This window comes from Betta splendens, chromosome 14, assembly GCF_900634795.4.
Source record: "Betta splendens chromosome 14, fBetSpl5.4, whole genome shotgun sequence".
In the NCBI taxonomy this organism is placed as follows: domain Eukaryota; kingdom Metazoa; phylum Chordata; class Actinopteri; order Anabantiformes; family Osphronemidae; genus Betta; species Betta splendens.
The window spans coordinates 5880131-5903677 of NC_040894.2; the positions used below are offsets into that span (position 1 = coordinate 5880131).

A 23547-nucleotide genomic window follows, 5' to 3' on the forward strand; every position below is an offset into this window, starting at 1 on the left:
TGTACTACGTTCCCGTGTCTTGTTTTGACAGTGCAACGAATGCGCTGCGCACACTTGGGTCGACTCGCTGCTCTGAGCGACGTCGCAAAAGTCGTTTCTCAGCTTTCGCTTACAATTAGTGGTTTTTCCAGTGAAAAACACATTCCTTGACAGGAGTCCAAGAATAAAGGCTGGCTTAACAAACGCTGTGGTGACTCCGGGCCCTGCAGCCGGCACCCGAGGGAGGGGTCGCTGGGAGGTTAAAATAGACCCCCCCTCCCCCCACCGAGAGACAAGCAGCAGTTTAGTCTACCAAGGGTCCCTGTGTACGCTGCACAGGTTATTATTCTGGATAACGTCCTTAGCACTTGTTTTTCTAAATCTCCAGCATGTTTTTGAGCTTTTTTCTCCCGAGTGCCCACAGACTGAAGTACACTGCTGCAAACACACATCTTTGCGCATGGATGTCAAATTCAGGGAGTCGGGGGGTGGTGTGAGATGGCAGAATGGAAGCCATCTCAAAGGTCCGGCCGGCTCACCGTCTTTGGCAACCTGGATCTTGGAGCCCTTGTGCTTCCAGATGATGGTGGCCGGCGGCGAGCTCTCCACATCGCACACGATGTCGGCATCGTCCCCTTCGTTGAACTCCTGCAAGTGTGGGGCATTGGTGAAGGTGATTTTCTCTGTGGAAGAGAAGAAGAGACGTATTACGTATTTTTACATCTCACTTTACAGACTCAAGCTTCTAAAGTTAGAAAGACTCATTAAAATATCTTACAGATGACTAGCAGCACATTACGGCACCATATGGTTGAGCTTCTGCTCTTGGAATAGAGATTTTGCCGCTTTCAAATGCTGTGGGAGGGTAGTTGAGGTAAAGAGCCCACACTTCTTTTGATGGCGCTACTCTGTTGACAAAGTCGAGGGCTCAGGCAATCATCCAGCAAAAAAAGCAGGGACCTGTACTGTTAGTCAAACACAATCAAGCCCACAAAGATCCGCAAGATTACGATGCAGCGGCACCACGCCGCACTGTGCATCGCTAAATCAAAGCCGGCTCCAGGGAAGAAAGCGAACCCCGCATTTGAATGACAAAGATAAAAGCTGACAGGAGTTTGCCAAAATTAATGTGGAGGTTTCCTTAAACAGATGGAACTACAGTAGAGGTGAAAAAGACACCGCCTCCTCTGGTGGAGGGTCAGCTGTAGTTTGAGTTTGCTTTACTGCGTCTGGCACCCGGTGCTCTAAATGTGCACAGGGCCAATCAAATCAAAGCGCTATCAGGACATTCTGCGGGGAAAATGTCACATCGCTCTTTCTCAGTCGGGTCATCCAATAGAATAAAGAGCCACAATGAGCATTTCAAAGCCACAATAACGGGTGAGAGGAAAACAGTGGAGCGTTGTGAAGTGGCCTGTCATGAGTCCTGGCCTTAATCCAATTGAACATCCGTGAAAAGAGCCGCGAGAAGGCATCCGTCAAATCGGGGAAAAGCGGAGCAGATTACTAAGCAGAAACGGGCCCGAGTACCAGCCGAGGAAGCACCTGATTGCAGTGACTGTCTCAAAAGAGCGATTTTCAAAAAAAAAAAAAAAAATGCTACAGGAAGAAGCAGAAGCCACGCGTTGGGCAGACGCGAAGCGGAGACGAACGCCTGACACTTACGGAAGACCTTGACCTGGACCGTGGCCTGGGCCTCCTTGTCCCCGTTCTTGGCCACACACTTGTAGATGCCGGCGTGGTCCCCGTTGGCGTGGTAGATGGTGAGGGACGACGTGCTCTCATCGTTGCGGGTCACGAAAATGTCTTGCCTGTTGGGAAGGATCTTCTCGCCAGTGGGGGCGAACCAGTCGATGTCCTTAGCATCTCCCGACACTGAAAACAGAAAAGCAGGAATGACACCAGGACCTCTGTGTGTGTGTGTGTGCAGAGCTCCCCTGCAAATACAAATGATGTTACTATCATTTCCCTGGAAAATGTTATGCTTCCTATTACCCTTCCTGTCTGGCTCCTGCTTTGGTGACATATGTACTTTATTGATCCGCCTGATATTTGACTGGGATCTGTACCCCAGCTGCAGAGCCTCTGGCTCTCTGGCATGGCTTGTGTAGGTGCAATATCAAAAGTACCCTCTGTGTGTTCATTACACCATCTGTCAGGTCTGCGGAAAGTGGAGGCAACAATTGTGAGGCTCTTTGCATCATGTATTTAGTTACAATACATCTCTAATGGATTTCGTCACAGGCCCAACTACTTCAGGAGGTTTGAGCTTCACGATGTTTCGCAAGTAAACAAGATTAGAGTCAAAGCGAATGATGAAACACAAACTGTCATTATTACTTGTGTACTTTAAGCCTGAAAGGCTGGTATTGACCCCACATTGGTGGTGCGAGGACCTCATAGGATTCTTATGACTACTGTATGTATTCAAACGAAAACATAAAAGGGTGGTGGTGAATAATTTTTACCCGCTCAGTGGGTCATGATTATTCTGTAAGAGGCAACTTTCTCTGAGAGGAAAAAAATCAAACAACTTTTCCACGTTCTTCATTTTTTATAAAGGGGAATGCAAGCCGAGACGTTTCTTGTTTCCCTTCGCCTTCGCGTGTCTTAGGGGCCCTAGATGCATTTTGATATTCTGTTCAACCAGAGACGTGCAGAACAAGATGAATCCATGTTCCTCTGTAGTACAAAGAAGGGAAAAAAATGACAAAGCAGAATGCCAAAGAAAAAAAAAAGTCAAGTCAAGTTCCACATTCACAAAGACAGGCTTCGCTTAAATGGCTTCATCTTCACCGAGCGTCTGTGGAGTAGCAGCAGGTCAGTCTGGGCCGCGGCTCTTAGACAGTCTCACATGTCTGACTCCACTCAAATACAACACAAGTGTCGCTACTGGTGATACGAACAAGTGCTTCTCTGATGCTACGGTGCAAAAAAGTGCACAAATGAGCTTGGCTGATGTTTACTGATCACAGGGTTTCATTCAAAGACATCCGTGACAGGTGCAGACGTGTGTGTGTGTGTGTGTGTGTGTGTGTGTGTGTGTGTGTGTGTGTGTGTGCTAGCTGCCTCCCTCAATCCTCGCCCCCTGTTTACTGCTCTCTAATTGGGAGTGACTCATCTCCCGTCTCAGACTCTCCTCCACGGTGCCACCATCGTCTATGTAAGTACAGTAACACGTCTGTCTTACTGTAGGCTGTGAAAAAAAAAAAATCAAACGCATTCCGAGAGCTAATAACGAGGTTGTGACATGTGGCTCAAACTAGACTAACCGGGAGCAGCTTCCATGCTGACTTCAGGGATTCAGCTTCAGTCTTTCATATACAAATTAGAAACCTGCCCATATGGCTGCAATGCTGAATGGAGGAACGGTACCGTGACCGTCCATTTACTGAATGTCGGGTCTGTTGGGACGTTTCTCTAAAATCAATTCTACGGACTGATCTCAGCTGAAGATATTCAATACTGAAGATATTCATATGAGGTGACATTTGCATGACGCCCTGAGGCATGGAGTAATATTGCTCTTACCTTCACACAGGAAAAATTTGGACTCTCCCACGCTGATCTCTCCTTGTGTTGGGGTGATTTGCACCTGGATGGCGGCTGGAAGAGAAGACGGAACAATACAGACATCAGAGCCGGGCTTAAGTACAAAGTACAGCGAAGTACAGTACAAGGAGTCTAATTGCGATGAATAAAACTCTGGGATGGATTTTTTTCACGCTCACCAGAGTGCAACAGCTCTCTGCAGGCGGGTTATACGTCTGGCTTCTCTACAAGGACCTCGTTGAACTGCTGGGTTTTAGGTCTGCGTGTTGAAAGCGTACCGCACGCAGGCAGCCTCGCAGCGTGTGCAGTTTAATTTCACAGTTTTGTGCAAGTCTAAAATAGTGAAAATATGACGTCTGTGTTCAGACTGGGAGTTTATAAAAGCCACCTGACTGAAGTGCACGTTGATGCTCGCCGCTCTGATCGCTGCTTCCCTGGACTCACAGTTCAGAAAGTCAAATTCTGCTAATAAAGAGTCCAGAGAAACACCTGGAGTTTGTTCCTCGTCACAATGCGAATAAACTAGGCATAAAACTGCTGCACACTCAATGAAAAGTATCAACATGCAGAATAATGCTCAAAGCCTCATCAGGAAATCGTCGCCTGCACCGGTGAGACAAGAGACGCGATGATTTGTAAATGTGACACGATTTAATTTGGGGCTGGAACGGGAGCGGATAGAACGAGAAGAACTGCTGTGGAGAGAAAGCGAGAGAGAGATGGAGAGAGAGAGAGAGAAAGGGAGAGGGAGAGAGAGAGAAAGAGAGAGAGAGAGAGAGACAGAGAGAAAGAGAGAGGGAGAGAGAGAGAGAGAGAGAGAAAGAGAGAGAGAGAGAGAGGGAGAGAGAGAGATAGATAGACAGAGAGAGAGAGAGAGAGAAAGGGAGAGAGAGAGACAGAGAGAGAGAGAGGGAGAGAGAGAGATAGATAGACAGAGAGAGAGAGGGGAGAGCGAGGGAGAGAGCGAGGGATCCCACTGAGCCTTGAGCGTGTCACCACTTCACACAAACAAGCAAGCGAGTCTCAGCCCGGTTCACGCCGGGAGATTAATAGGAATGCTCTGCAAGGACGCGCCATTCAAAGCAAGGTAGACGATGACGGCGGCGGCACAATGGGACATCGAGGCGTCGCGGGGCGGCGACCTCGGAGCCGCACAAACACACAAGATGAAGGGGGGGAACGGCGTCGCTGCTCGTTTTCAGCCCCTTCATGTGAAACGCCATCATCAAAGTCCAACTATTGGATGGAGACACACCGTTGTCCAGTATCTTCTTACAGTATCTAAGGTTTTATATGTGTTGTAAGCTCATGTGTGTAACAACAATCATGCTGTGATCCGTGTTCTCAGCATTAAATGCTTTGCTGCTGACGATACACTCATTCAGGACAAGATGCCCGGAAATTGTGACCACGTGCTTTTCACAAACAACAGAGGCCTTATTTTTCAAGGACATTCTCCGATATTGATTTCATTAAACTATTCAAGGTGAGATTAATATCTCCCTCCCGGCTTAGTCAAAAAGTCACACAAATATTGATCCGCCGTAAAACACGGGCTCTGCCACATGAGTGGCCCGGCCTTTGTTCCAGGCGAGCGTGCAGCCCCGGAGGTAATGAAAAACCTTTGCCCACAGTGGGTTTGCTTGTACAGGCTGGAGGTAGAGTCAAAGAAAACAACGTATCCGTTTCCTGAAGATCAGGTACACGGCTGCAAACCCAGGACATGCCTCCTAAGACTAAGACAACGGGCGGGAAATCACTCGATGTTATCTCCAACGCTAAAGACAACAAACGCGAGTTCAGGCGCTGTGGGAACGAAAGCCGTCCACGGAGCCGCGCTCTAAACGGGCACTCGCGCAGCGTCTCGGTGACGAAGTGGCTGAGCGTTGGCTTTCATGCATCAGCCAGAAGTGCGACTGTGTCTGCGCCGGGAACACATTCCACAGCCGGCGACAAAAGGGAAGGCGCGACAATGTCATTGGTTTCCGAAACAACACTTCTTCGTCAAGGGAATGTAAGATTTGTCAAGTCGAGGTGGAGCGTCGAACCCAGATAGAGGAGATGAACATGAGGAGATAGAGGCTGGATGGAGCCAAAGGGGGGTCTTAAACAGCATCTGTATCTGTTGTATTTACAGTAGATGGATGTGTTGATGCTTTAAAAAATGGTCAAGAAGATCAAAACCAAAGCAGACACAGGAAACGAGGTAAAGTACCACAAAGAGGTGGAAAAGAGTGGGGCTAGTGAGGAAACCTTAGATAAAGGATGAAACTATCAGTGCTCTAGGTTGTTCACTCATGACACCAGTCTAATGTCTCTCCGCTAGGCCTGTCCTCTCTAAAGACTCAAACCTTTCAGGCTACTCTCCAGAGTCCTTGTTGTACTCCTCATTCTCCTGTCACATCGCTCACATCAGCCCATTTTCACAAACACCACCTTGGAATCACTCACGCTTCAGCAACGACCCACCGCAACGTGCTTTGTTGTCAGTTGTTTGAATTCATATCACAACACCGATTAGAACATAACCTTTGGAACCTCAGCTCAGAGCTCTGAGCTCAGTTTCGCTTCGGGACTGTGAGGGAACTCATTCTCAGGCCGGATCCTGAAGCTTAGACAGCAACACGCGGTAATGAGAGGGGAAGCTGCCGAACCCGGGCTCCGGCTGAGATCAGGCAGAGACGCTCACCATGTCCAAAAAGTGACTTACCTGGCGCAGAAGCTGTGGTTTCTTAACTTGGCCACTAAAAATAATCCTGTCTGCACAGCAGCTCCGGCTGTGACAAACGCCGGTATAAACACAACTCCAACCCGCCTCCCTCTCCCTGTAGGCATTCAGTAGCATGTCCCTTGCATCGCAAGTGTGTGAGGGCAGCGCAGTTGTCTACCCAGAGATGAGAATTTCCACAGAAGCCTGTATTTCCCCTCCAAATAAATAAATAACCATGCAGGTTGTCCCCATCCACACGGGCAATTAGAGCAGAGCAACCCAGAAGTGGAAGCTTAGAGCTCCAGCACTGGGTTTGGCTCATTAATATTACCTTGCAAAGGCTACAACACATTTGCAACAATAATTGTATTTGGAACACAGTATGCCACGAAAAACACTTTTTAATCAATGTAATGGGCGGCGCTGTGATGAGAATTGTAAATATTAAAAGTCGTATTGTTAGACCAAGTCCTCTCCAGGCAGCAATTACGCTCCCTCCAAACTTATGCTATAAAACAACACAAGAAAACACAGGGACCGTTCAAAAATAGGATTAGCATACAGGTTTAATTAATAGGAGTTACAGACACAATGACTAGAAACCTGGCGGTTTCATTTCTCATTATTTGCTACATTAAGCCGAAACTCACTTATAATCGTTCAGGGCTTTACGTTTAAAATTCACAACAAACTGACTGAAGTTTTTATTGGCTCAGTGAAAACAAAGGTATCAGTTATCAGACACTGTCCGACCCCGACCCAACATCTGCCTCGTTCATATCTTGCTGAGCAGATTGATTGCTTTCATTCAGGTATTCATTTAACGGCATTTAAAGCTGCTCGTGATAAGCTCAACAATAATATTAGCAAAGGTCCATTCATTTAGTGGTAATCCCTCTGTACTTTGCAGTAAATATGCCGACGGGGTTTTATTAACCATGACCAAAGCCACTGAGTGAAGACACAAGCGCTGGCCATTCTCTAGCGGGAGGATTAAGGACTTCACATCCTGCTACTGTAAATAGGCTTTTAGCATCTTAATCACCCAGTTCTTTAATTGGCGAGTTGTGTAACCGCACACGCATTTGTGCAGCGAGGAGCTGGTTAGCGCCAACCTGAGGTCTGAGGCACCTTCTCCTCAGTCCTCAATCAGGAAGGTTTCGCATGCATAATCGGGGCCTGGCAGCCGGCGGCGACTGGCTCCATTACAACAAGGCTACGACAGTCCGCCGCCGGTGCTTAACATGCAAGCGGCGTCGGGGCGAGCGCACACTACGCAGGGGCAGGCGGCACCCTGGGACGCATACATCACCGCAACGCGCTCCGAGGAAGCAACCGGCGGAGATTCAGGGGCGCTGTCCTATCGTTTTTCATCGCGCAGGAACTCGACTGCGCGGCGCTAGCGCTCCTAAAACCCCGAGGCCCGACAAAAGGTCGAGACATTAGTAAGGATGACAAAAAAACAAAGGCAGCAGTGGGAAAACTGTTTCCAATCTCTCCGCTGTGCAGACGAGTCCCCTCCTAATCCCTCCACAGGCAGTAAAGGGAGGGGAAACGAAGATTTGAAGCTAGTTTGATCTCAAATTGATGCTATTCCGTTTTATGTGGAATTTATGGGGCAATTGTGACACGACTTGACAACAAAAAGGGACGAGAGATGGGAGAAAACTGGAGGAAGTCCCAGACTACATTTAAAAACTTTCAGACTTGTTATGCGCTCTGCCACATGAAGCTCTGCCATAGGAATTAGCTTCCCGGCGCCAGATATCTTGCAACGCGCTTCATGACATACTGAGGAGAGACTTCAGCGGCTGCCTCTCTCTCCGTGAATGTTGCACAAATACAGTCGCGTTTGATTATATATAAAATGTGCGAGCAGATTGCCTCTGCATATGCAAGGACACATTTGGCAGCGCTAACTGCTACTGAGGATTGTTTGTGGAGCTCTTACTTTGATCAGGCAGGGATTAATTTGAAGCTGACACAATGCTGAGCCTGAGCGGGAGGAGAAGCATCTCTGAGACCAGGTGAAGTATGATTCGCAGTCTAATAACTATTGTCGGACATCCAATGGGGTTTTCTAACCTCTCACGGCCTGTAATAACGTAGCGGCATTCAGCTACGGTGAGAGTCAAACCCCGACGTCATACGTCATAAGATTATTCTGACCCAACGCACTTAAATCTTTGTGACTCTCTCCAGCTGTGTAATAACAATAACACAGTCCAATATATCACTTTGACACGATCCCTACTTGGAATTCACGCCCCGGCGAGGTTTCGAACGACCACGTGTAAAAACGTCAGTCACTGTCAGATAGGCGCTCACCTACACGCGCCCTCTGCGCCGCTAACATTGCACACAGCGCAGCCGGGCAAAGGCCCCGCACGCAGGCTTTTCCCTCTGACCCCTCGCTAACCCTCGGAGGAAACTTCGCCGAACTTCAGGCAGGCGTTCTTTAAGAATCCGAGCACACGGCGCCTCCTCTGCGCTCCCCCTGCGCCGCCGAACGTCTTATTAAACCCGCTCTGCATTCTGAGCGTCAGTCAACAGAAATACCTCGCGGTGCTTGCAGCGGGTTGTTATCCTCGGCTTGATCTCTAAACACACACACACACACACACACACACACACACACACACACACACACACACACACACACACACACACACACACACACACACACACACACACACACACACACACACACACGGTTTTGCCCTTTCCTTGTGTGTAAAAAAAACTGATGCGTCCTCTAGCATGGATTTAATATATATAATTGACAAACGGTCTGAGTGAGGGTTTGCTGATTAGGAGCTCCTGCATCAGCCTCACTGGTATCAGACTCACATCCCACATCAGGGTGTGGGACGCTACAGGAAGTCTCAGCACCAATCCTATATGTATCATCCCCCATGTGGTGTTTTCCTAAAGGTGTTGGTGGTGGACAGGACTGCCTATCACCTCGCTCTGATATGCTCCACACGTACGGTCGTCCGTGCTCTGAGCTCCGCTGACCGGCCTTTAGCTCAATGATGTAATGCTGTACAGTAGCTGCTACTGTATGTTTAACCTGCCTGTATTTCAACCTACAAGCATTAATTAATAATTAATAAGTGCAGCTTGGTTAGGCCTCAATAAAGATGATGGGATTGTTTTAGGGTACAGATAATGTGTGTGAAGTGATTCATAAACTCTTCTTTATTTCCTTTTCTTATTGGTGGTTGTAAAACAAATACTATATACTGTGTGACAGAATGTTAACTGTTACTGTAATACTTGTTCCTCACACTGATGATATGATATGATTGCCTTCGTATCACTACAGTAGTAGAAGCAACACTGATTACAATAGTTTGCAGTGTTAATAGCCGCCTATTGTAATTCCTAATGGACGTCTGCACTTTCAAAGGAAATGAATTTGTAGCTGAACAGACAGAAGAGTGAACAGACACACCAGCTGTTACACTCATCCTCCTCACAGAACTTACTTTGAGCTTTATGTTTCCAAATTGCTGTTTCAGAGCTGGATAAATTAGCCCTTCAGAAGGCGCATTTCAACCTGTCTCCACCACTTATCATTAACCTGCTGTACTCGGAGGCGCCGCACAAAGCGCCGAGCAGCCGTTTGCATGTGCCGCGCGTGGGCGTCGGGCCCTAATCAAATTGACACGGACGCGTCAGCTGCTAAGCTCCGTCTCTTCACATCTTTCAGCCATTCACCGCCACAGCTTTGTCAGGATTAGAGTTGTTGCCATCACTTCTCCAGGCCGCCACCACTTCAGTTGTCATCCCAACGCGCCGCGGATAGAGAGCGGCGAATGTCGAAAAGTCAAACGTGTGGCGCGGAAATCAGCTGTTTAATGTGCTTTTCCCCGGCTTCGATCCGCCGCCATGTGATGGGACGCTCTCTCTACAGCTTCAATGCAATCACCAAAGATCCAAAAAGCCTTGATACATTTCCAACAGCTGCCTTTGTTCTGACATTATTCTTATTTTGATGGTGAAAAGAGGCCAAAGAGTGACATGTCCCCCTTTACACCGACTAATTTGAGCCCCCTCATTCTGACGGCGCCTAATTACTAAAGTGTAAGAGACTGCCACACTAAAAAAACAACAGCTAAAAGGCTGAAAAGGGCAGAAGGGGGAAAAGAGCTACAGAATGAACGCTATGAATAGGTTACATGCAAGAACCACTCAGGGTAAAGGGTGGCATGACTAAAGATCACAAAGCACAAAGAAAATACACAAAGTGCTGCAAGAGGCTGCCGTATCCATAATACATAACGCAGCAGACAGCCTCGCCTGTAACGGGGGTAAATATGAAAATGTTAGTCCTGAGGGCAATAAAGGGAAGGACACAGGGCTCACTCAGAACAAAGGGGCATTATTGTCTGCACACTCAATGCCGCCCTGTCTAGCAGCATTTGGCTTGATAACAAGCGCAAGGAGCGCTTTGTGGAGTGTCCACGTTATTAATGATTATTAATGATTAACCCTCTGACGAGCACCAACGGTCTCAATCAGTTGCAGGCAAAGAGCTGCTGCAGCACAGTATTTATTGTTACGTGTGTTGACAAAAAAGGTTGTGATATTGTTAGAGAACACAGGCAAAGGTTGAGTAGTTTATTAGAAATCCATCGTATTTGGATTGACGTGATGAAAATCATCCGCTGGGCTCATAAAAATTCAAATATTGTTTCATCATATAGAAAAACTTGCCGATTCTGCTTCTCAGCCAGAGCAGACCACGCTAAGTATTTCCAAGTAACAAGGTCTGACCTGAATTTGCCTCAGCTCCTACCAATTAACTTCCTACAGGCTCTGTCTGTCACAAGGTCAAGTCCCCCGGTGCACTATAATTAACAGCACGACGAGGCCAAGCTATAATTTGGTGGGTAAATTATTGTGTCTTGGGTGAAGAGGGGACAGAATATATGGCAGGTTTTCTCAACCAAAACAATAATCACATTAGCATTTTTAAACACCACATAAAACCTCCTTAATGAAGTTACTGTAATCTAATCATTGGGCCTGTTTATGCAGAATGAGGCTCTCAGTTCTAGTGCCAAACGGTGAATCCTCAGATTTCAGCACTGACCTTTCTGAAAAACAATCCGTCAGCGCCTCATCGAAACGAGCAGAGCTGAAGCAGTGGAGTGAAGTGCTGCCGATGTCAACAACACTTTTGTCACTTGTTGTTTACGCTTGTTTAAATTGGTCCGTGGAAACTGTTTAAAGAGTAAAAGCAACAGGAAATGGACAAGTGGCGTTCGCTAAAAGTGCAGTTTCATCTTTGACGTGATAATAGAAAAGTCAACAGTCATCGGCTTGATTTTTTTCCCCCACAAGCGTCCTTTAAAGTTTATGAATCTGAAAAGTTGGATTTGATGATACCTGCAAACACACCGAGAAGCCCTCGTCCACTTGAAATGCAACCGCTGCGGTCTTCAACACGTCTCCATTCAAAACTCTGATGTTTGTGCTTGGCATCCACTTGACAGAAGTTCTATTTTGGTTCTAGCAGGAGCGTGGTATCTTTCATGTGCTCTCAGCGTGCTCGAAGGCCAGCGTGAGTCAGATCGCCCATCTGCACCCTACTTAACTAATGAGGCCAAAAGGGCCTATCAGCTACCCCCCACCCCTTTCTTCTCTGACCCCGAGGTGGCTCCGCAGTCATTATCAGCTTGGTGAGATGCGGCGCCACAGTCCATTCCCTGGCATACTAATGCTGCAGAGACAAATATACCAAAGCGCAGCGGCCGTCATTCAAGATCATCTGAGCTGCAATCTTCTTCAAAGTCCCGCTCCTTTTGCACAGAACACGGAATTCATCCTTGAAGACATCATTTACATCACGTATATGCGTGTGCATTGTGTGAGCGAACTTCAAATGTCACTTCGGGGGATTTTTATTGCTTTGAGCTTCTTGCCATTTCTGCTTTGCGTTGAACCCAGAATGTAGAATACCCAAATCCACAAATCATGGTATACTGTATACAGCCAGGCCCACGCCAGCCGTTAGAACTTTAACTGCACTATTATTTACTGCTCCAGCTCCCTAAAGCTCCATATCTGTACCAATGTTACAACCTCCACAATCACTATTCATTCACTTCTAATCATTACAGAGTTGCGGTCATACGAGTCTACCTGGCAAATGCAAGGTCAACGAATTAGACAAGAGTTGGAAAGGCATAACGACTGGTGGAGCTATCATACTTGTAGAGGACACCTCAGGACACCTCAGAGGCCCCCCAGGGCCCAGCCTCAAAGAGTTGCTGCCATCTGTACTTTTATTCCTCAGATACACGTCATGATAATGGAAACAAATCCAGCAGAGATCCATACAGTAAGTAGAATATGGAGATGGTGCTATTCACATAGCTGTGTCACCTGCTCATCCAAGAGTTGACGTTCGACCAAGAGAAGCAGCATCTCCCCGCATTTTTACGGCATCACGCAAACCATGTTTGATGGAATCAGCAAAACAAAATGACAGTGACCAGAGAAAACCCCCGTAACACTGATCGAATTTGGACGGTCACTCAAGAGTAAAAGGAGAAATATGTAAACAAGCCAAATATTATGAAATATGGAGGAGAAGATGAAAGGTGACGGGAGGATCCCACTGTGGAAGGAGATGGATCACAACTGGAGACGACAGTTCTAGACTCTAGCTTGTACGTTTTACACTAAACCAAAAAATAAAAATAAACCATTTAAGGACAAAACCTGAGGAATAGTGAAAAATGAACACACACAGAGCAGGACCAGACGGGAGGGAAACAAGTGGCGATATCGTCTTTACAGCACGCGCTTCACAGGAAGTGATCTTAATTTAAAGAAACGCCGGCAATAACGGTGCCCCCGGTGCGAGAAATACTGCTGGACACGTCCTCATTTGTTACACGTAATTATACCGAGGTACTGCAATTAATGCGACAGTGATAAATGAGTGGATAAATATGCTAAACGTAGCACTTCTGCAGAACCTATGGAGGCGAGGGGAGGAGAACGCGTGGCACGTGGCCAGCGCGCAGCCACTTCAGCCTACACTCCTGTATATAGCCCAGTGAATCAAAGGCAGCCCGCGGTGAGGATTGGATATGGCAGGATCCATGAACAGAGGCTAACCTTAAATCCAATTGAATCTTTTGCAATCGCTTTACAGCCTCTGGCCAGTTCTGGGCTTATTCATCACAGGACCAGAGACGTCTTCCCCTCTCCGCGAGCCTTTTCACCATCACCCCCACATGTAAACGCATACCAAAGGAGCTAATTCACATACCGGTGGACAATTTAATAAGACGCCGGAGCAGATATTAAGAAACATAAACCATAACCGCTGGGATGTGGTTCAGGATTTATAATTGATGGGGATTTTACACTGGCCGCTTGCGATAGAATAAACCTCTTTTACATCATGGGGAACGCCTTGTTAATTCATTCCTCTCGAGTCTTTCCGTTTGACTGTGGACGGCTTGCTGACAGTTGTGGAGTCTGTGCCATCGCCGAGGTCCATCTGAGCCTCGGCTGCAGAACATTCACGTGACCTTCCCTGAACTCATCGACATGATAGTCGTCCCCTGAAAGGCAGCTTGTTCTTCTGTCTATCACTCCCGAACAGCTGCGATGTGAATATCCTTCAACTACAATGGGGGGAACCTTAATCCCACTCTCAACTTAGATGGAGCTCCCACAGCACGTTTATAAATGCAATCAAAGACAACAGCAAACATCACACAGGCCGCCATGACAGGCAGGGCTGCGTTTGCTCATGCATAACACTAAGGCGTCCATTCTTTTACATTGCAGCTGATCATTACATCTACAAATTTTGTTTAATTTGGAGAAAATGGGCAGCATGATGCAAGTTAAACCTTCAGATCTTCTCTCAATCATGTCGAGCTTGTCAAAGACCAGAGGTTTGGTGTCTGTGCAACCAACAGCTTTCATTTTAATGACATACCAACAGGAAGGAGGGGCATAACTCACCGGCCCTAAGACATGATGAAATGCATGAAATTTGGTTATAATCATGTGTAATGCTAGTCTAAATTTAGGGGTACTGTACATATGGGTACCGCACATCAGAACAGCTGCACAAGAAACCAGAGTAATGGTTGAACAATGCCGTAGATTGTCTGCTAATACATTCATAGCTGCTAAAGCTGTCACATCAATCATTCCTTTCTGCGCTACAGATTCTGTACATTTCTCTTTTTGGCGCGCTGACTCTCGTTGGTGCCGGTGAGCAGGCCAGCGCTGCTAATGAGCCCTTTACAGTACGTCGGGTTTTGTGAGCGTGCGTGGCGCCGATCTGCCGGAAAAAACAACTTCCTCCTGCTGCCTCCGCTAAGGAGCCAAAGCTGGGTCACAGCCCTGGTCCTGCTGAAAGGGGTTTCAGTGGAAGGAAGGTCGCTCTAATCACCCGGCCTCACACACACACACACACACACACACACACACACACACACACACACACACACACACACACACACACACACACACACACACACACACACACACACACACACACACACAAACAGTGAGAAGCTCTGTTGTACCATAACCCTAGCGCAGCCTTTTGGACAGGACGAACCTTTGGAAAGGCCACATTGAAAATATTAGAAAATATCACACACAGCAAAGCAACTATTTGCTGGAATTCGTCTTGTGAAAGAATTCCTTTCTACTTTTAATGACTCTTATTCGTTTTTCCCCACACTGACTTCAAGATGCTTGGATGTGATACGGCCTCAAACTGCTCTGGGTCACAATAGCCTCTGCAGCTAAAGGTCAATCCATCAGCCTGCTCTGCAGCTTCAAAGCTGTCGATAACAGAGTTTAGGGTCTGTTCAAACTGTTTGACGTGTTTAAATTAAAATCTAAGTTAATGATGTTTTTCATTGTAAGCATGTGAATGGTAGGTTCTATTCATCACCAAGCAGGATCAATCCCACCACAGCTCTGCTTTCAAACTCTGTCGGCGCTCATTTGTCATTCACAAACTTAACTACATCTAATCAATCAAAATAATTTGCACTTTATACGAATGTATTAGTTTTAGATGCTGCTCTTTAGTGCGTTTAAGAACATCCTTCACATCACGATTACGGCTGCCGTCGCCGGCGCCAAAGGCTCCAGGGATGCGATGCTCTCCTTGTTTGCGACTTTGCATTTTATGGCGTTTAATCAGCAAAAGTCTTCCTTTATCATCATCTCATTTCATCATAAACACTCAAACTAATTTCCATCTCATCTGTCCTGTTTTCCTTCCAGCTCATTGAGGGACCGGTAATGTGACATGGTACATGACTTTTAGTACACATTGGAAATGTGACTATATGGAAACTGGGCTTTGTAGAGGGACTGACTTCCACATGGCAGAGCTCAGCCCCCTCTGATTCACAAGCCTTGGAACAGTCACACCATTTTTATAGACATGATGAAAAGCAAATGCAGCAGCAGGAATAACATGGGCGTGTCTACACTACTGTGTGTGAGAGGAATCATTTGAATCCCTTATCATATACAGTAATAAACTCAGGTTTCTGCAGAACAAACAGACACTATGCAGTGAAATGATGTCCAGGTAAATCCAGCATCACCAGAGCTGCTGATGCATTATTCTGTATTTATGTTTTTTGACATTTCAAGTTAATCATCTAAAAACCTCGGGGTGTACATTTACTTTGAATCACTAATTGTGCACTAGCAAGGATCACTGCATGCCTATTGTCATTGTTTTCAACTGTGATGAAAAATTAGCTCAATTCTCACAAATCACTTTCGCATCTTCAGGAAGTACCACTGTTATTATAATTACCGGTTTATTTGCAGTGATTGAAGCGACACATCGATCTAGAAGTTGTTTGTGCGAACGCATTTGTTACTTAAATGAGTTTTAGAGTTTTGAGAATTGCAGTCAGGCGTTAAAGATTGATTTATGGCAACAATAAACAAATGGTCCAAACAACCATGTGATCAGGACGACACAGACTTATTGTAACAGAGCTTCTGTATCAATACCTCAACCGGTCCAGGCAGATGACCATCCATCCTAACCATGGCTCAGCTAGCTGTATTTACATTGTAAAGTGTCCGGAGATGAATTTAAAATACAATAAAAAAAAATACAGCTGAACTGAAGTGAACTAAAGCACAGGCTAGTAGAGCGTACAGCATTTCCTCTTTCTGGTATTTCAAATGAAAAATGAGCAATTCTTCAACATCTTTAAACGTATGATTTCAGTGTTATATTATAAAATAGAACCAAGCAACAAGTGCTGTTTTCGTGGCTTTTCTGTCATAACAGAAGAGAACAGAATGAAAGAACGAATGATTATAATCCCCGACTGTAACACCCGAAATGCGCGGATGTGGCCTCAGCGGCTTGAAAAACATATCCCTCAAAGAAGCAGTTTTTAAATTAGCCGGCTGAATATAAGAGTATGATGATCTTAAGCTTGTTACACAATTGAAAGCCAGCCTGAATGGAAGTACATCAAGAGTATCAGCAGCATGTCAGCTTCATTAGCCATACAGCTGTACTTAACTCGTGTAATCAGTGTGGCCACAGAGTCCTTATTCGCATTATTATTATCCTGAGATATTCTTCCAGAATGGCTCTGACTTAAAATAAACTCTTGCACTGATGACACAGTGGGGGGCGCAGGATATGTATTCACCATGAAATATATGCTAAATAATTTATGGCAGTGCTTAAAGTGCATTAGACACATATTTCGTATTTCTCAGCCCCCTCTCAAATCATTATACCGTCACCGTCAGCCAATAAATTTGCCTGGTTTAAACATGATTATGAACATGGGAAATGCATAACTCCTACAGTTGGCTGCAGAATATTATGTTTGAACTTCATGGGACTGCTGCTGGGCATTAAACTCGGCTTATGAACGGGGTTGGAGGAGAGGACACACAGAATGGATGGTTTGTCTGGGTGTCTGCTGCGGAAAATGTGTGATCTGCAAGTTATCTGGCGAGTATGAGATATGGAGGGAGTGGGAGTCTGAATCCCCGCGTTCAATCTAAAGAGATTTCGCTCCTGACAGATTCCATTTTAATTGGATTTCACTGTCCAATTCATTCTGGAATAAATCTTCCTCTAAAGGACACCTGATCTGACACTTGTCATCACCAACAAAGGCCAGAGAACCATCGATTAAATAGCTGATAGCTCCCGCGCCTGCTGGAAATGCACTTTCCTGTGGCCTGGTTGTTTTCTAAAGCAGGAGGGAAGATATGGCCTGCGGTTATTTGCTAGTTTGTCTCTTTCATTCCGATGCGAGTAGAACTTCCTGAAAATAATTCAAGATTTCAAACAAGTGAAACTTTAGGAAAAGATTAAGATGCGGAATTGTTCGATTTTGTTAATATTATGGCGTTATTTTTATAATATTTGCAACACACTTTAAGCTTCAGTGCCGGCATGTTAATCTAGTGTCATTAAAGAGGGCTAACGACACAAAAGAGATTAATACCATTGATACTGTAAATGTACATCAGAAAGCAGCCAAAACATCTGCAGGCTAGTAGATAAATATCCAACACAAACATGGCACTGGAGAAGTTCACCTGTAATGAGGAAGACTTGATCAAAGTGTCCACGGTTCTTTAAAGGAAGCTTCCTGCACCTTCTGTTTCACACCCGCGACACTAAAACAACCGGCGCAACGTGTTTGTCTTTTTCCCAACTTAACCACCGCGTTTGGTATTAATGGCTCTCTTCTCCTGCTAAAGGTCACGGCAGCTGCAGAGGACGCGTCACACCTGTTGCTGGAAAACTGGAGACAAAGAATTAACAAATGAAATAAATTCATTTGCAGAATCTGAATATGCACTTAGCGTCCTCGCGGCAAAACTAACAGATGGACCCACGTCGCTGCCAAACAAACAAGCGGGGAAGGATTGACGGCCGCTCAGGAGTCTGACTGCTGCCGAAGTCACACGTCCTGTACGCCGGCGAACAAAGGCAGAAAGCCCTTGTCATGTTAAATGACATGTTAAGCAGGTCAGCTGTCAGGCTGCATTCACGCATCAGTGACCGTGACGAGGAGAACTAATAAATCATACGCACAAACCCTCACACGCGCTCAGGCCTGTTTATTACAGTAACTATTAGAAATCCATTGCTGTTTTAATTAAAATAACAAATCTTATCGCTGCCTTCATTTAATGGGTAGTGTCCATGTAAAGGAGCATCTTTATAAATGCAGGACAATGCACGACTTTTAAATCAAAGTTATTGCGCGTCTGCATTGCACTTCTGTGGAACGAGGCAAAGGCCTGAGCCACTTCCTGTTTGTTGCTGCAGAATAAGTCAGATAGTTTAAAAAGAACGGAAAGATGCGCAGAAACGGTTGAACTCTTATTTTCTCGACGCACAAGATGAAAAATACGAGCTCGACAGCGTGAGTCAGAGATGAAACAAACAGACAGGGAGGAGGAGGAGGAAAAGGGGGGGGGGGGGGGGGCTGCAGACTGCAAATGAAATCAGATTCCTGCAACACCTCTCGATCCCACCCTATCTCATTTTCGCTGCAAGTACCCCATGGTGAAGCTCGTCCGAAATCCGCAATCTGTCAGCGGATGGTGTCATCCTAATGACACACTTGGCATACTGATGACTCCCATCTGCAACTCTGTGCATCCAATAGAGTGAATGTGCCACTAACACATACATTATTTAACCCGTCTGAACGGGGCGAAGGGGGACCGGCAGAAATAACATGTCTCTGCGGTCCGGCGAGATGCTGAGACACTATTATAGAATTTTCACTCCTTAGATTGTTAAATAATGTATGTACATAAGGCAGCGGGAAGGGGAGACAGTGTCTGTGCCATGAAAGGAGAGAGGAGGAGGAGAACTGGTGACTGCAGCCCACTGCTGCTGGTGTGAAAAAATACCTTGCCCTTGAAAAATGAGGACAAGCAGCCAGAACTAGGACGACTCTAGTTCCCAGGCGAAAAACTGCATATGGAGGTTCTGACTTATATATAGAGCGATGGCTCATCATGTCACTGCTTTCGCTGCAGAGTATCATTAGAATATGATTTTCCTTTCTGAATCAGAGTTGAAAAATATGATGTAATAAATCGCTCCCAGACACGTTTCTGTGGGGAGCATCATTTTTGGGACCGTTACTTTTTCCGAGTCACAAATACCGACACATTACACATTATTCGAATGCACAGGGAACATATTTACATAAGCCTACAGTAAATATCTGATGCAGCACAACTATCTATTATTAACAAAACATTTAGGGGGGGATCAGACACTGACTTAACATTGTGGACTCACTTTAAGGTTTACCACAAACCCGATGGAACCAACACTTTTTTTTAGCCGTAATCAAGGTGTGTTTCTTTGAACCCAAGCTCAGACGCGTGGCTGTGTTCTGGTTTTAACAAGTCGCCCACCATCCACTCCAAAACTCGTCCTTGCGAATGTGCTGCTTCATTCATTAAAAGGACTTGTTTTACCACAAAATACCGATGAATGGATTACGTTGGTTTAACGAGCGGAGTCGCACAAACAGGGAGGCAGCCTGCGGGGGGACGAGACAATATAGTTTGATGACCACTTTTCTGTGTTCCTTGAAGTGAATGTTTGCAGGAAGTGGCTAGAGAATCCAAGAACTGTAGGGAGCAAATGTGGAACAAAACAAAGGAGATCGAGAACTATGAGGATATTGAATGATTTTAAGAGCGCATTTACTGAACTCTCTATGTCTCCTTCATTTCGGTGATTATAATTGTTTACGATAAGAAATTATATTTATCCTGCTGCCAATTTGGCGCCATTGTAAGTTCGCCGCGGCTGCGGCGCCTGGTGCCGACGGGCTGCGGTGTCAGACACTTGCTGCCGCGGTGGCACTCTTTCAACACTCACTCCAGCGCTCTGCGTGAGAGGGCGGGGACCGGCGGCGCTTCGGGTGGATGACTTCGCCGGACAGGCAGCCGGGGTCTATTTTTGGTCCGCGTACAGAGAATGCGTGCATGAAAATTCACACCTACGAGCGGAGACAGTCTCCGGATGCAGGGAGCGAAGCCCTGCAGCGAATGTTTAAATAGCAGGGCACTCCTTAGTCACTGAAGCCTGTTCCACTGACGCCCGCCTCATCTCCTCAATCTGCTGTTTGCAGCCGAGAATGCCAAGCCTGGCCGCCTCCCCTGACCAGCCTTATCAACAAAGCAGCAAGCAGCACTATCTGGCTGCTCGTCCTCACGGAAAGATTCTGATAGATGTAACGGGGAGTTTGCAGAACGCCCCCTGGGGTAGCCGCAGTTCTGCAATTCAGTTGACTTTCTTTAATCACTATATTCTCCAGCATTGGCAGCGACGGTCGAAAGGAAGGAGATTTAAATATAGAACCACTAGGAAAATATCTTCTGACAAACACAAAGACATTATTACATTTTTATACCAGGATGTAAAAGAAAGAATCCCCAAACGCATAAAACGTGTTGCTTATTTACTGTGTGAAGGTTCTCCTTCATCCATGTTTATCCCACAGGAAGCAGGCGCACACACGCCCCCTGTGGACCCTTAAGTCGCCGCCTTCCAAACGCTCGCCTGTGGGCGGCTTGTTGTTCCACCTGACTCTGATGTGTGTCGCTGAGGCCACCTGAGCTCAGGTGTGAACGGCTGTAAAACCACATGGGTAGTGATCGAGAAGAGAAAGGAAAAGCCAGCTGAGCCTCTGAGATACTGTTCCTCCTTCATGGAACATTCAGGCTACAGGACCGTTTCCAAGGTGACCTGCCCTAAACTTAAAGCCAGATCCAAACATTTTGCAAGTAGCATTTTATTTCTAAATATTCAAGTGTGGATGGTTCAATCGCAAGAGGATGAGAGGCTCCTAGCTGTTAACGCTAGTGCGACAATAATAATAATATGACACATATAGACCTTAACAACTTGCCAACGCACTACAAAGTCATGTTGACAGCAGACGAAATGTTTCAGAGAAGACAGAGGAAAAAGCTACAGGGAAGCTTTTAGTCAACATACATTTAAATGTGCCTTTGCTGTAAAATGGCTCCAACAGCAAGTGACAAGTGGACACTTTGATTCCTCCGGTTTTGCTCCGCTTGCAAAAGACGCACTAAAAATGTTGTGTGGAGATAAAGCGTCGCAAACAAAGAGGCGCTGTCTGGAAGTCCCCGAGTGCTTCTGGGCGCAGAGCTGCAGATGGCTCTGTGGTTGGCTGTGGTTGGCTGTGGTTGGCTGTGGGTGGCGCGTTTGCAGAACACGCCGGGTTGGTCCGCGTGTACGTTGCTGCACGCGTGTTGGTCCACACTACTCACTGTGTGTTTGTGTGTTTAGCTGAAGTATTTATATAGTCCGCCTGTGGCGGCCGTGGCCATTCTGTGGCCCTCAGCTTTGTCATGGTAAATAGAGACCTTTGCTAGTGTGCTTCAACCACAGCATCCATTGTCTTCCTCCGGCCGTAGAAACAAAGGAGGCTCCCACGGGCCCAGATGTCCTGTAGTAGGAGCCACCAAGATTCTAGGGGGGTTCTACGTGGCCCAGCCTGGACCTCCCTTTCACCGGAGAGCCTGGGTTTCATTTTGCAGACCACTGGCCAGAAACAACAATCTCCTGTACGTCAGACTACATGTGTACAACACACTCAGCGGTGGATGTTGGCTCGACCTAAATGAAAAAAGCAGCGTGTTAAACGTCTTCCAAAGCTTTTCCACCAGTAGACGAGAGGACTAAACGATTCTTTTAAGAAGGTACCAGCTGAGACGGGCTGGGAGAGTCACAAGCAGCATTCCTGCAGGCTGCAGCAAAATGAATTAGACATAACTAATACACAACTAAGGCACAGAATCCCATTAAGCCAATGTATACATGCTGGTGTAACAGGCCAACGCGACCACTAGGATTTCAATCCATCAGGGGAATGGAGCTACGAAATCTGGTGTTGAACTCCAGAAGATGCCAAGTCGTCCTATTCGCACAGTTTACAGGGCTCTGCATTCACCGCGGCGGAAGAAATGCGCCATTATAACGACGCAACAACATGATCTCTGCTTATTATCCCACAACAAAAAAGAAATTGCCTGTCAGAAAACTGTAAACATCATTTAAAGTATGTGAATGAAAATCCCCAGAATGGCCACGAATGGACCCTGAACCCAATACCAGAGCTCGGGCTTCACTTCTGGGTCAGAACCAGGTGAAATACTTCTACTTACAAGAACTCTTCAACTCGACCGGCCACGTTTACAGTACGGGCTGCAGAGGACGAAACCCTGTCATTCCGGACACTCGAGAGGTTGAGGAGTGGAAATGTTTCTAAAGCCAAGCTTCGAGCCGCTCAGTAATGCACATGTGGTCGCGGGGGTTTTCTGTTTCATAGACGAGACGGAGCTTTCAAACGGAACATTTCTGCTCAAGGCACGGCTTTGCTTGCTCTGTGTGAGGAAGCTCAGGGAGCAAAGAGGTCCACTCTCTGCTTCCAGGGCTGCGTCTCAACCGTCCCCCTATTAACACACCAATGCACATTATTAAGTAACACTTTCCTCCATCGTCTGTCTGGGCATCAGTTTCCAGTGACTCCCTCTTCTGAGAGTGGAATTCACCCCAGTTCTCTGCTTATTTGGAACACACCCCAATTCCCAAAGAATTTTATTTAGACTGTGGTCACTGTCAGGAATTAGCGTGAGCTATGGCGGTCTCCGTGGCAACCCCCTACTCCAATTATGGCGTATATGCATAGGAAACAAAGGGGAAATGAATTGTGTGCCCTTTAAATGGTTACTCCCTCCAGGCACGGACGTGCCTCACCGCATGAACCCACTATTGACAGGGGTTACATTTCAAAGAGAGGATAAGAAGGAACCCAAAAGCATCAAAGCCCACTTTGATAGACTTATGCAATTTTGGTTTGTTATTTCCGAGGCCGACTTCTCTGTTGCCTAGTTTTGTCCCCAGAGAACCAGACCCCGTTTGGGCAATATGTAATTTTTTCAGCTTCCTGTAAAAGCCAAAATAAACCTAAGCTGTTCTGGGCAGGTACTGTAGAGAAACACGACGATGTCTGACTGTTCTAATGCTAAACCTCTCTCTCAGAATTTGAATATCGGGCGTTAGTCCTAATGTGTGAGCGCTAAAGAAGCAACAACACTGTGGTTTTTTGTGGGATTTTGAAATAAAGGGCTGGACTTTCCAACCCGGAGTAACAAACACTAGAACACGCTGTAAACAAGTGGCTTGTTCTGCAACTGTACAAAAACAGACATTATTTTTATCCAAGTTCGCTCAC

The 23547-nt window shown here is 46.3% G+C and overlaps 1 protein-coding gene across 8 annotated transcripts in view; it reads right to left on the reverse strand.

The window, feature by feature from the left end:
* The window catches only part of ncam1a (neural cell adhesion molecule 1a), a 147266-nt gene that overhangs the window by 41675 nt on the left and 82044 nt on the right, over positions 1–23547 (reverse strand). For all 8 annotated transcript variants that reach the window (XM_029174551.3, XM_055514442.1, XM_055514440.1 and 5 more), the window contains exons 2-4: positions 3511–3585; positions 1645–1854; positions 519–662 (exon numbers count right to left, since the gene is read on the reverse strand). In XM_029174551.3, the coding sequence (XP_029030384.1) occupies positions 519–662; positions 1645–1854; positions 3511–3585 (429 nt within the window). The remainder of the gene's footprint in view (positions 1–518; positions 663–1644; positions 1855–3510; positions 3586–23547) is intronic.